General features: G+C 39.8%; 2 protein-coding genes across 3 annotated transcripts in view; both read left to right on the top strand.

Moving 5' to 3' along the window:
- The window catches only part of frmd3 (FERM domain containing 3), a 45614-nt gene extending 41180 nt beyond the window's left edge, over positions 1-4434 (top strand). For both annotated transcript variants that reach the window (XM_086173602.1, XM_086173601.1), the window contains exon 15: positions 32-4434. In XM_086173602.1, the coding sequence (XP_086029728.1) occupies positions 32-512 (481 nt within the window). In that variant the 3' untranslated portion in view covers positions 513-4434. The remainder of the gene's footprint in view (positions 1-31) is intronic.
- A 3474-nt stretch (positions 4435-7908) lies between these two features.
- LOC147218288 (uncharacterized) lies at positions 7909-14398 on the top strand. Its single transcript, XM_086174205.1, has 12 exons — positions 7909-8013; positions 8681-8781; positions 9321-9361; positions 9480-9621; positions 10240-10400; positions 10928-11082; positions 11788-11871; positions 11999-12065; positions 12163-12282; positions 12406-12533; positions 12669-12785; positions 13996-14398. The coding sequence occupies exons 5-12, from the start codon at positions 10368-10370 to the stop codon at positions 14105-14107; spliced, it is 816 nt and encodes a 271-aa protein (XP_086030331.1). The 5' UTR covers positions 7909-8013; positions 8681-8781; positions 9321-9361; positions 9480-9621; positions 10240-10367; the 3' UTR covers positions 14108-14398.
- Positions 14399-14426: the final 28 nt, after the last annotated feature.

Genomic DNA, 14426 nt, shown 5'->3' with positions numbered 1-14426 from the left:
TGTTTACCCATGTTAATCTTTTCCTTTTCAGCCCCTGTGCCAGCATGCTGCCTTCTCCCGTGGATGACAGTCAAGGTGGAGTCGAGTTGTTATTCTCCTCCCCGATCCAGAGCCCGGCGAGGCTGCTTAGGGAGCTCCATGCCGACCCTGACATTCAGGCCCAACTGGAGGCCGAGAGGGAGCGTGACCGGGCCTACGAGCGCACCAGGCTCGCGGCGAGAAGTCAGATGGGCGGCGTTCTGAGCAGCAGCCTGCGCCTTCTGTCGTCTAATGAGAGAGTCAACGCTTTCATACTAAGCTTGGCCCGCTTTGTCGGCGTGGTAATGGGCATCCTATTTGTTACGGTGCCGACATTGCTGCTACTGCTGGAGTCGGACATTGATGTGTCGTTCCTTCACGAAATCCGCCAGACGCCAGAGTTCGAGCAGTTTCACTACGAGTATTACTGCCCTCTGCGGCGTTGGATCATCTGTAAGATTAGCATGGCCATGGAAAACCTTTGGTCAGATTGAAGAGGAAAAGATCAGAGTGGAGAAGGGAAGAAAGAGTGACTGCAGGGCAAACACTGCCAAAAAGTCTGTCTTAACATGTAATTCAATCTTGCTCTTCATAATTAGTGTTTCACGAAACAGCAGGCCAAAGCAGTAAATGAGATTTAACAAATGTTCTTGTCTCAGCCGAAGTCCAGACAGCAAGAAAAAAAAGATTGAAAGGTCTGAAAAGTAAAACATTTTCATCTCCTTGTAGGTCTGATTTAATATGTGAAGAAATGAAAAACACAATCTCCATCGACAGATGTAATCACTTGTTAGGATGGATGTTTTTGGCAGTTCTAGTTAAGAGCAGTGCTTGATGAAGAACTCACAGGATGGAGAATTTCACTGGGGGAAACACCAGGACGGTTGCAGACAGACAGCAGTCACAAAAAATATGATTTTTTTTTCAAGTCCATTCACTCCTGATGCTGGCAAGATGATGTGATAAATTATAGATATCACAAATTATTGCGATTGGTTCTCAGCTTCAGAGGGGAGCCCTGATTAGTTACGGGGGTTGTCAGTCATGACGGAGTGCTTGGCAATGATTTGAACACAACAGCCTGTCTGAGGTACACTATATACATATATATATACATACATATATATATATACGTGTATATATATATATATATATATATATAGAATGAACAAAAACATATTGATAATTACTACCAATCCTACATAAGTTGTTTTTAATATTTTGTATATTTTTATGTGATCCAGATCTTTCAGGAATTTTTCAGTCAGAGGATCTACTTTGAGCTTATTTTGAAATCAAGAGTTTACAAAAGACTACAAAAAAGCAAAAAAAAATAAATAAAAATAAAATAAAAAAACTTATCTTTAATGGGGCGATGGGTGTTGATAAATTCAAGGTATTTTTTAAGACTACCATCAGCATTTGTTTGCTTGGTAGCGTCCTGGGTTTTCCTACAGAGGCTATAGCACAAATCTTTTACACAGACCACAGATTTCAACTGTTAAAGATTATGTGATGTCATTTTGGAAATAGGAAGTGGAAATGAGAGGCGTGTTTATAACGATGCAACCTGCTTGTGTTTTACTGAACCACAAAATGTCTTTTGAACTACAGTACATATTGGGTTACTGATGACTGTAAACTTGTGCATCTTTCAGTCTATTTTATGGTAGTTTGAACATGAAAAATAGAGAGAAATGGCAAAGACTGATTAGGAAAGCTGTGGGTTTATGAGAGGAAGTGACTGAATTGAGTGTGCTGTCATGTCGGATTACTTTCAGCTTGATTTTTGGTCAGGAGAAGGTCACATGTCAACTTGGTTGGTCTTTTGGTGAGAATGATTTGTATTTTTGCATTTTTAATGCATTTGGATTTTTTGGGAGGTTCCCATCATAGGTTTTCATCTGACAGGAGTACCGTCTCCGCAAATGAGCATAAAAAAAGTGAGTTCTTATTTCATCTGAAATTATTTGTAGCCATTTCGTGTATCAAAAAAGCGGGAATCATTTTATCATTTATATTTAAATGGCAGCACCTATGAGGAAACATCGGAGACCAACTTTATAGACAGTTTTATGTTGTTTTCCATGGACTCTCTCGGCTGATACTACTGTGCTTCCCCAAATCATTTTTTAGTACCTGGAAAGGTGTTATTGGTTCAAATCCCGATCATTAGCCAAATGTTCAGCGTGTGAGACGTATTCATGACTTCACTGAACACAAAGGCGTTTGACGTGTAACATTAACAACTGGGGGATATTTTTCCTCAGTCATTTTGGGTCCTTCTAGCTGACTTTACACGCTGGCTCTGTTGCATACAGCGAGTGTCTGTCAGCTGGTACTGTGAAGGCAAAAGGAGTGGGCTATACGTCAAAAAAGATCTGAAGAAAAAAAAAAAAGTTTGATTATCACCTTCTCAGGAAAGGGCATTAGCAGCTTATGTTGTCAATTATGAAAAGGTTTCAAGAATTACTGCATGTAATCACATCATAGGCCATACTAAGTACTTTATCCATATCATTTACACGTCTTGTAAGTACAAAACCAGTCACTATTCATGCCATACTATAAGGCTTTTGCCAGGTGTATATAAATATACATATATTCATATATACATCATTTTTTAAATCAAAAACATTACAGTGACTACTTTTATTGTTTAAGTCCTTCCAACTGATTGTTGGTGCTCTGCCATCAAACTAGTAGCAACGCAGACTAAACTCAAAATGAGAAGATGCTTGATACCCAGAAGTTAGTTTCTGCCGAACGCTCCTCTTGAAAAGAAGTTTCTGCAATGCATTCGACATCCCGTTACGTTTAGTCAAACCTCGATGTGTTACGTTAATATGCGTTCTTATCTGTGTAACTCTGTAGACTTTATGCATCGACAAGCTTTACTGATATAGGAAATATGCAGTGACAACACAAATGTTTGGGACAAAGCATTTATTTTCCTGCGTCAGTACATGCACTGAGTATCAGAAAAACCAAGCAAAGGGCCAAATCACTATGATGACATCTTCTTTCTCATCTCTGGAATGAAATCAGCCTCATCATTAGCCGATCTGTATCCACTGTTGAGTGATGAACTTCCCATCCCAAGACATTTGCAAAATAAAAGGGGACATCATCCGGCATGAGCCGTCATCCTGTCTCTTTGTTGTGTATGAACGTGCTGAGAGATGCGGATGCAAATCACTGCAGAGCTTGAATTTAACAGCTGTGTTTCAGCTCGATCCAGGCGACTGTACTTTTCGTTTTATGTTTTCCTTATTTACGTGCTTCATCTTGCTCTTACTAACACGGTACCTCTCACTTGGCTCCCTTTGCTGACCTCTTAATGCAAACCGCATGCCCTCATCTGTAAATACTGTGGTTATAAATGTGGCAAAAAAACAAAAAAAAAAGGACAAAACAACAAAAGGCAAAACAAAAAGCTTTAATTTCTTCCTTTTCTGTGTGTCTTGTCTGTGTAAAGCAATCTAGGTATAGGCTTGGCTGTCTTGACCATCTTATGAATGCATGATTCTCTGTTTTACCAAAACAAAGAAATAAGAGTTTAACACACTGAAGTGTACTTTATTTTATTTTTTTAATGACAACAACTAAAACCTAATTTATTTTATTACGACCTGTGAAATTGGACTCGACTGACTGAATTGTTAAAAATCTTTTGTACATTATTATTATTGTTATCATTATTATTATTGTTGATTATTGTTGTTTATTTCATTATCATCACGCTCCTCCACATATGAAAGCAAAAAGGTTTTAAACTATTCGATGAGTGACATTCATTGTATTTTGTCTATGTGTAAATTATTAGGGCCAGTTGCTCAATACCAGTGCACATGCCGACCTCATTGCTAACTAAGCATGCTAGCATGTTAGCCGTCACAAGTTATATCAGGGTTTATTCATCTACTCCACGAAGGAATAAGTTTATATTCTGCAAAGTTTTTGCAATCAACTCATTTCAACAAAATAAGATCTGATGACAATAACCCAAACATCAACTCACAGCCTTATGATGTTCAGCCCCATTATGTAGCATGATTCCCATCTGTAGCTCCTTTCATATAGAATAAACCTGTTTAAAATTTCACTCCAGCCTCTACTGACAGCATACAGAGCGACAAAGAATACTTTTTTAGCCGCCTGTGGTTACATAAAAACTGTGATTTGAAAAACTAGATTCAGATTCTTCACCAGTTGATGCCATACAAGAAGTCCTAATACAAATGTCTAACACGAGTTAAACACTCACAGACCTTGAAATGAATTAAATGCCTTTTATTATCAGTCGACATGACGAATATCCTTTCCCGACAACAGAACTGTTCAGAACGAAAACACACATACCTGTTAAGATTGATTTATTAAAAAAAAAAAAAAAAAGAATTGATGAACTCAGGTCTACTATTAGACAGTAGTCGGTACAAGAAGATCCTAAGCTGTTGTTTAGTATATTATTTCGGTGTTTGGTGGGCATGTACAGTAGCAGATTCTCTTGCACGGTCACTTTGTTGTTTTTGGTCGTCAGTCAGGTTGTTCTGTTGTTTTGAAAGTTTGTCTTACTATTTGGGTTGTCATTTAGTTTCTTTTAAAGAACAACTCTGGGAGATTTCATTTCAAAATCAGAAACAGGAAAAAAAAAATATGAATAAATAAATTCGTAAAGTCTCGGTGCCGTCCTGGGACAACCAAGCCTTACAAACTTTGTGAAGTGAAAATATGAATGTTTGTATGTTCTTTAAACAAATGTACCGTTTTGTATGTTAATACTGCCACAATAAAAGCTCCCTAATAAATATATCAAACAAAAGGGTTCTGTTAATGAATGATATTAATGCAGCACAATCCTTGTTTTTCTCAGAAAGAATGATTGAATATCACCTTTACAATATACATTTATTGAATAAATTATTGAATATTGACGATCGTTGATTATCATGATTGTTTTGTCAAAATTGATTTTAAAACCTAAACACAGTACATGGAGTAAAGTTGTGCATGTGTAACATATAGAATTAATTGAATTTCAAATGGCATGTAACCTTTGCTTGTTTTTTTCTATTTTTTTAATATGCTGGGCTCTTGTTTACATATCAAATTGTTTCATTTTAGCCGGTTAATACGTTTCATTTACATCAGTCTTTATACTCATTTACACACATGAATGTCTCATAGGTACAATTATTTCATATATTAATATTCATTATATGTAGAGGTGGTACATATTTTAACTTTATCTATGTGTATAAAAAGGATTCAAACGTCAATGTTTTGTTCCCAGGCTTCAGTGCCTGCAGCTTCGAGTTCCATCAATGATGCTTTGTTTCCCTCTTGTGTTAAAAAAGTACTACTGCAGTTGGTTTCCTTGGTGATTTTGTGTCTACACTACGATACCAAGACTTCTGGGATATTAAAGCTTTCAGCTGAGATGTCTGGAGGAAAACAAAGATAGGAACAAACCAAACTTTCAATATTAGGAGCAGATTTTTCCCTTCCTCTGCTGAATAAGGCCACACATTAATGAATGGAGAAAAGACATGTGGGTAAGAATCCTTCATGCAATCAAACGTGCACTTTCTATTTTATGCCAGATCAAATGTTATTTCACGGTCTTCAATCAAATCCATTGTGAAATAAAGATCCAGATTGTTTGTTGTATGTTTTGGTAATGCGTATCATTCATTTGCATTTTATTTAACAGGACAGTTGCCATCAGTGTTCCTACATCTCCTCCTGCAGACCAATCATCAGTTCTCGGGGGGAACGGGACCCATGATCTGTTCAAGGGTTTTATGTTGAGCAGAAGCAGGTTAGAAAGTCTGAACTAGACGGATTATTGTGAAAACCACGCAGCACAATAGGCTCCTCCACAAGAATTTCCAGCTATGCATAAAAATCTATTAATGGAAGATCAAAACGCCTCGTCGGACCTCTTAGGGGATGCTGGGAATTGCAGGCGGAACGACGAAGCACTGAACACGAATCTGTTGAGTGATTCTGTCTTTGGCGAGCAGCAGAAGCTGAGACATGTCTTGGACTGGGCTCAGATTTTCCTCCACAGCGGCTCAGAACTTCACCATAGTTTTTGCAGAACTGCCAGTCTGATTTTGGACCGCAAGAGGCAGATGCACGCAGCAGAGAGGAAGAAATCCTGTCAGCCTTTGTCCGAAGCTGAATACCAGACGCCACCCTCCTCTGCTGTTGAAAGGACAGGCTCATCGTTCGGAGGACAAATAAAAGAAAGTATACAAAAAGTGAACTCGTATGACTCCGCATATAAACAAATATGTAGCTATGGCAACGACCCCAGAAAAAGAAGTATGCAGGCAAACAGAAATGATCCAAGACTGGAAAGTTACCCGTCTTCGGGTGGAGAGGGATCTGAACATGACTGGAAGGGAGAAGAGAAGAAACCTGAAAGAAAGGCGGGGGAAACAACCATTGCTGCACAAAACTCAAAATCAAGTTTTGAGATGCAGGTGAACAATAACAATGGCACTAAACACAACCTCGACCAAACAGGGAAGTCCAAAAAGCAGAGTTTTCGCAGTCAGCTGCAAATACCAACCGATGTGAGCGTCTATGAGCAGTACCAGCTCTGCGTGGAACATCTGCGTCACCTCAGGGTGAGACAGAATCAACAAACTGAGAGAGAGCAGATGACCGATAGAACAAATCCTTCCTCTTTCTCCAAATGCGAGTTTGAAAAACACCTCACCGAAGAGACAAAAAAGAGGCCTACCTTCGAAGATATCGCAAAAAACCCTCCACCCGTCATTTCCTTCAGCCGCTATCATGAATCAACACTTACAAAACACAGCGAATCCTCACTTCTTAAAGATCTGGAAACGTGGAACAAGGAAAATCCTGACGCTTTGCATTCTGGGAAGGTTGTGAATAACACCTCAAGCTTTCGTCCTGATACCGGTAAACACAGGGATTTCCTCAGGAGAACAGCAGTTGATGAGCATATCGACACACAGAGGGAGCAAAGGATCCCCCAGGGGGGTAATAATGCACCCAAGACCAATCCAGGTATTTACTGTCCTTTCTAAATGCAGGGAAGGGTGCAATGTGTCATTGACCTAAAACAGCAAGCTCTTAATCATTTCACATTTCAAAGCAACAGGGGGCAGCATGTGCTCAGAAATTCGAGTGTGTCCGCACAGATTTTCACACACAAGCAAATATGAACTTCCCGTAGCTTCCGAGCTGAAGGGGAAACCCGGTCAAACCGATGACTTTTGGTCACAAATTTAGTGAGTCTGTGGGAACAGTGAGGCCTTTGCTTGTTCTCATGAAAATATTAATGCAAATGATGCCAAATATAGTGAGCACACATACACAGAAAAGCTCTTTCAAGAACAAGACACACACCGAGTCCGACTTGGTTTACGTTAATCGAAAGACGAAGGTGAAAAAAGTAAAGGAGTAACAAAGGAATTTTGAGTCGGGAGTGACTTACGACAGACGCTCGGTTCTTGTCTGTACAGATCACCTCATATAGCAGTTGATGGAAACGTGCATAACTGCATAATTTTCTCCCACATTTGAGACTAATGGCTAACCAAGCCTGAGTGAAAAAGCTCTGTGGAGACACTAAGTTAGAACCGCATCTCCAAGTCTAACCAACAAAACAGCAGTAAAAAGCATCATTGTGGTTCAACCAGCCTGGGAGAAGTGCCTGCTGTTAAGGCCCTTACTGAATGTCCCACAAGTATGTTTATAGGAATTAATTCTAAAGAAACAGTTTGGAGTCATAGCCAGAAACACGAAAAAGGGCAAAGGAAGTTGCATAGATGTACGATTCAATTCTGTTTTGTTAATTTATAGATTTCATTCCATCATGTCAACTTTATTGTTATTTATTCCAGATGGTAAGGGTCCTCAGATTGGTGTCAAAGGTCAAAGGACGGAGGACAGAGGTCGAGGTCCAATTTGGACACGACAAGAAAAGTCAATCACAGCCTCTATTTCAAGGTAATAACTCAAGAAAGAGCCAAATTAGAATTAAACGTGTTGGAAAATGTTGGACCTACTTGATTATTTTCATTAGCGCCAGCATTTGTCAGCAGTACGTCATTTATAGCGGTTGGTAGCATTTGTCTGCGTGTTCTGATGGTTTCATACGACCACACCACCAGCATACCACTATGCACTAATGCAGTGAAAGTAGTTTGCTAATGGCTGGTAACCAGCTGGAGACAGAGGTGGAAGGAAATCAACATTGATGCCACAAACTAGAGCAACAACAGAATAACGTTTATCTCACAAGACACTTGAGTGTTCGGTTCGCCTATTTCGGGCTGTGGCAGATGCAGCAGGGCAGGAATACCGGAAAAAGATCTGGGTCTCATTTAAGTATAAAAGGTTCAATATAGTCCAAAAGAAAAGTTCCTTGTTAAAGATAATTGTTCACTTATGGAAGTTAATATATTTACTTCCTATTCCTGCAGCTGGACCTTTGAAGAGGGGCAAAGCAGTAATTAATAATGATATTATCATTATTATGAATTCTTTGGGGCCAAGAGAAAAGTTCAATTGCTAAACATATTACTCAGTATTTTGAAAATAAAATCTCCAGCTTTTGTCCAGTTGGTGAAATCTGCCTGTCGTCAACTGGGCCTCATTTTCCTTTTTCCCGCAGACCTCAGTCAGCAAGACTTTTCAGATTCGCTGCCAAACAAAGTGTGCAAACACAAACAAGGAGACACAAACCAGAGGGGAAAGCGACGACATCATCTGCCGGTACTGATAAAGAACTGAATAAGCAAAATTGCAGCAGCAGAGGCACACTGCTACGGGATGAGCACAGAAAATGACATCCGAACATTTAAGTGGTTTTCAGTAAAATATCGGGCGGAGAAGTAAATTTCCAACATCATCATCCAATCATATGACTCGCAAATGTTTGTGCTTGTGATGCCACATAATACAGCTCGGCTTCTGTTCTTGTGAAATTAATTTCATACTTTGTTAGACATCAATCCGCCAGGCAGTCATAAGTTAGAAGGAGTTTCATTACCACCAAAAAGAAATGGGTTTTAATTGCACTGTTTATGTTGAAGGGGACAAAATAATGTGTTTCACGCAAACATTTATAGACGATCACCACGTTATAACTATACTTTACTCGATGAAGAAAACTTATCAACTTTTACAGAGGGGAAGTTCTACTGCTGCCTTCCACCAAAAATCCTTATAATGTTGGGTTAAACACAAAAAATATTTTTTTTAAAAAGGAGAAAGATACATTTGCTGCAGTGTCTAACAAATATGTGTTTCAGTTACTTCCGATCACACCGATGGGCACGACTGCAAATACAATGTAAGAAATATTAACTTTTATAACTTGCATGAATACGATGCTTATGCTGTCAGTCAAATGTCTTCTTTAATTATCTTTTGCACTAACTATGGTATTTTTGCATAATTTTCCCTGATAGCCTGCAGGTTTCCCTGCTTGTGATGGACGTCTCCCCGATGAGGTGTGGCTTTCCATCCTGTCCCTGCTGCCTCACAGTGATCTGTGCAGAGTCGCCCAGGTCTGCCACAACCTGCACAGACTGGCCTCTGATCGCACTCTCTGTAAGTCTTCCTGCAGCAATGCACATCACGCTGTTTATTTGCCTTCTTATATTATATTACCTTTGTCCAGTGCAATATATCAATGCAACTGAAACACGTTAAAAGACATGCAAGAGCAAGAACATACTGACCTTCGTCTGATATTGTTGTAACAAAAGAAAATAAGGATAGCAAATTCACAAATCAAAAAAAGTGCACTAAACATTATTTAAAAAAAAAAAAGCAACAGTAATCATACAGTTTCATGGAAAAGGGAATAAGCACAGTTGATACGGGGATCAGGTGATTTCCGTTAAAATTAGGTTGAGTGGATGTTGCTAAATGTGTGTGTGTGTGTGCGTCCGCATGTGTGTGCGTGTATGTGTGTGTGTGTAGAGGTAAAAGTCACATGGTATTTTCCCATGATGTAGTACACTAGTGTACTCTACCCCTCCTTGAACAAATGCGCTATAAGATAAGATAATATAGCTGGATGGAGACACACACACACACACACACACACACACACACACACACACACACACACACACACACACACATTTTTTTTTCTTTTACTGTAAGTTTTGCCACATAAAATGTAAGATGTTTATAAATTATGGTCACTCTCCTTTCCTGAAGGGAAACAAGTAAAAATAGAGAATGGTATCCTGTCTGACTGGTGGTTACGGTGTGTGGGCAAACATCATCCTCACAGTGCATCTCTGTACAACTGCAGTGCCCTGTCTGTCACCCTCTCTGGACTGGAGATGTTTCTCTCTTACTGCAGAAACTCTTTGAAGGTATGGAGAAATTAGCCTAAACAAAGCTGGTCAAGTTACACTGCCACATTAACACAGTAAAAAAAAATGCTACTACTACTAGCACTGCTACTAGTATTGTATATTCTCTCCAGCAAAAATCACATCTTATTTACTTATTTGTTAAGTATCCATATTCCTGGGGCCAGTCCCCTGTAGCATATCAAAATTTGATTTAAAAAAAAAAGTACAACACTTTCCAGGTCTTTTAAAATGATATAATGTAAAATGTTCTGATTTTGAAAAAGACCTCACAGATTGTAAGTTTAGAACAAGACGCAACGCAGCAGCTTGCAAATTATTTTAAATGATGGGAAATTCTGAGGTTGGTCCCATGCAAATATAAGTACAAATGTTGGTGTTTGAGGTACTCTGCCTTTACCCTGCTCTCTTCCAATCAACTGCGTAAATCTGATCTCATTATTTTTGTTTTGAACCTTGAGTTGCAGTAGCCATCGTTATTTGTCTGCAAGGACCAATTCATATCTGGAAACATTTCGTAATTTCAGGAGATCAAGGTCATAAGTTGTTATGGTCCTGGTCTCCATGGTGACCTGGTGCTGCCTCTGATTGGTCAGCTTTGCGACCATGTGACTTGTGTTGACATGAGCTGGAGCGGAGCAACAGACGACGGAGTCAAAGCTTTGAGCAGCGGCCGTTCGAGGTCAGTTTCCCACACAGAAACAGAAGCATCTGTTCCTTGGTCAATCAATCAATCAATCAATCAATCAATCAATCAATCAATCAATCAAGCAAGCAAATTTTCAGTTCAAGACAGATTTAGAAGATGTTAACAACCATCATTTGTTGCACAAACTGGAATATTATAAGCCAATTCCGTGGGATGAAACTACAAGTGAGGACATCTTATAAAGTTACGGGATATTGATAACACACGATGCATCAATGATTCATTGAGAAAAATAAAAGTTAAAATAATTGAAAATTTAAAAGATAATAATAAAAGATATTTGTTATTGAAACATCTAAAGTGAAGATCAAAGTAGAACATATGATGGTCGAATACAAATAGAAGTAAATATTAAACGCAAATAAAATGCAGGATATTAAAAGGACGTGGTTGACGACAATATGTGAAAGAATAAAGAAAGGAGGAAATCATCCAGAAACTAATCATTGGTTTAGATATAAGATACAAACTTAATCAGGTTGCATGTTATTGTTTTCCTAGGAATCTTATCATCCTACAGCATCCTATTCACTCTTGTCATTCAGCCAACACAATAACCATATGTTGTCACACGGCGACACGTTGTTACGTAGACTCCTGTCAGCCCGAGATGAACTTCTCCTGGAAACAGACAGATTCATTTTTCTCTAATTATTCATACCTGGTTCTGCTCTGAAGGATGACTCTGGAAGCCGTCATCTTGAACGGCTGTCAAGTCACTGATGATCCACTGATGAAACTGATCGAGAGACACAGAGGAAGGTGAGGGTGGGTGTGGGAGCATATGTTTATGATTGTAAATAATTTATTTTCATCCAGGTGTTTAATAGCTGTGTGTAAAATGAAACTTGAAAAATGTCTTACTCATATGGTCCTTATCTTTATTTAGCCTGCGCAGACTGGAGGTATTTGGCTGTCAGTCCCTCACTCCACCCTGTCTCCAGACAATATTTGAGGTAATTTGGTTGGCAAAGTATTCTCACAGATCTTGTTCTACTCTGTAAAAGTACTTTCCTCTGCATGCTGTGGTAATTTTTAATATCTGCGCTTCAGATGTGTCCCGGCCTCCGGCAGCTAAACATTGGGCAAGTACCAAAAGTCAAACCTCAGACTCTGATCGCGATGACAACGCAGCTGAAAGGTCTTACCTCCTTAAATCTCACAGGACTACAGGTAGTAGGCCTCGGATACATTTCCCTTAAAAACTACTGTGATCCACCATCTTATTTCATACCCCTGAATTACTAATTTACAATCCATGCGATTTATGTGTTGTTTCATTTATAATGGGTGCAGGTGACTCAAGGTACAGTGGACACTCTGCTCCAGAGCTGCACCGACCTGCAGAGTCTCACCCTCGGTTCCTGTCCAGGAGTCAATGACCTGACGCTGGACAGCATCAGCAAGTACGCACCTTGCATCAGGTAGGTCCCTTGAATTTTCCCAGGAAAAGCAGCCGCGCTGGGCAAATATTTCACTTCGTAAAACTCATTTTGAATATTTTGAATGCTTGCACAATTGGAAATAAGACATCATCTGCAACACTGTGTGGGCGTCAGATCCCTGGATGTGAGTGGCTGTATGGCGGTCTCAGATGTGGGGGTTCAGTCCTTGGTCCTGGCGTGTTCCGGGCTGGAGCATTTGGACGTCAGCTCAACCGGCACAGGGAGCAGAGGGTGAGAGATAAATCTTACAAAGAAACATTAATCTTTGTTTGTGACTATAAAAGTGTCAGAAGCTGATACCCAGCGAGTGACAGGCCATATAATATACAGTTAAGCAATATTTTATTTTGTAGCACATGATGCTACAGAAATTAATTTGATTTTACTGCAATACATCACATCATGTCACTTGTGTTGGGGGTATTGCATCTCCCTGTCTTAGCAGTACAACAGTATATGTAACATACCCTAAAGGTATGGCACAGATACAGTGAGGTGTCTGTGTGTGTGTGTGTGTGTGTGTGTGTGTGTGTGTGTCTGAAGCAGAGTGACCCTGCTGGCAAATTATTGCAACAGATTCCTTCACACAGTCAAACTGAGTTTCTGTGTGTGTGTGTGTGTGTGTGTGTGTGTGTGTCTGAAGCAGAGTGACCCTGCTGGCAAATTATTGCAACAGATTCCTTCACACAGTCAAACTGAGTTTCTGTCACATCAGCGCAGACAGCATCCTGAAGCTCTGCAGACGCTGTAAGAGGTATAAAAGTGCGCGCACTGCATATCTGCATATACACAAAGAGATGCACATGTGGTCCATCTGTCATGTTATCCACAGTCTGAAAGAAAAAAATATCAAAATGCTGTGCACCCTACATATTCCTTGTCAAGCTTTCATTTAACAATTTTTCTTCAAACTGTCTGAAATTCATATTTGTCTAATTGAATGGTTAAGTGGGTGTCATGGTAACAGTACGGACACAAGTATTGTTGACATGATCTCTGATCCAACGCCAAAACATGTAAACTGTTTGATTTGACCTACTTGTGAGTCTGAACAGGCAGTCTTTCGTTAGACTCCGAGAATCTTGAGGAAAGAAGAAGCGTTTGTGCGAGGTTCTTCGTGCTTTTCACTCGGCAGCCCTTTAAATGCGCGGTCGGGAACAACGACTGCACGTAACTGGAAGGCCCCGTTCCCGTTCCCAGAAAGATCCATCACTTTGTTGAAATAAAGCCTGCTAGCGGGTGTACAATGACTGACTGTAATCGTTTTCCTTTTTACAAAACCGACACAAATCAACTGCCTGTGGCGAAATTATGGCAGAGATTACACAAAATGTAGAAAACAACAAAAAAAAAAACAGTCATATTTGAATATCAAGACCAACCGTGAAAGGAACTTTCAGAGGGCGATATTAAGAAAACGTAATCTGTTTTCTCTTCTCAGGCTGAAAGTGCTCCATTTGTACGGCTGCAGCTCCCTCCCTGATGAGGGAGAGATCCGTCATGTGAACTGTACAGTTAAAGTCTGCCACCTTCCGCAACGGGAACAGATCTAAATGAAAGAAATACTCGACTAATAGACTCAGGGGCATCTATCTAGGGAGGGTTCCCTATTCACACACATGTTTCAATCATAGGCAATCAAATACAAGTAAAGAAAAGTCTGACTGAGGGATGTTGAAATGCCAATCCTGCAAATAAAGGCGGCATTTTTATTTCCGTCCTTTCGGTTCCCCCTCTGGGTATTCCTGCACTTTTGTTGTCAGTCATGGCGCCAACAGCATTAGAAACACCATCTCATTGGTGGACGGGTGGGGAGGTATAAAAGTGCGTGCAGCACGATTCCATGTCACAGAATAGTTTTTCCAATCATGG

Source organism: Fistularia commersonii, chromosome 26 (genome assembly GCF_037954325.1).
Source record: "Fistularia commersonii isolate RoL2024-O1a breed Wild chromosome 26, RoL_Fcom_v1.0, whole genome shotgun sequence".
In the NCBI taxonomy this organism is placed as follows: domain Eukaryota; kingdom Metazoa; phylum Chordata; class Actinopteri; order Syngnathiformes; family Fistulariidae; genus Fistularia; species Fistularia commersonii.
Note: the sequence above shows the minus strand (reverse complement) of the source record. Positions and strands in the feature narration are given on the sequence as shown.

Bases quoted from the DNA above. Each gene is read 5' to 3' on its own strand.
- LOC147218288 (XM_086174205.1), top strand. From the start codon at position 10,368: ATGTTTCTCTCTTACTGCAGAAACTCTTTGAAG. The intron at 10,401-10,927 runs GTATGGAGAAAT...TCGTAATTTCAG, and splicing joins ACTGCAGAAACTCTTTGAAG to GAGATCAAGGTCATAAGTTG. The intron at 12,066-12,162 runs GTAATTTGGTTG...TCTGCGCTTCAG, and splicing joins GTCTCCAGACAATATTTGAG to ATGTGTCCCGGCCTCCGGCA.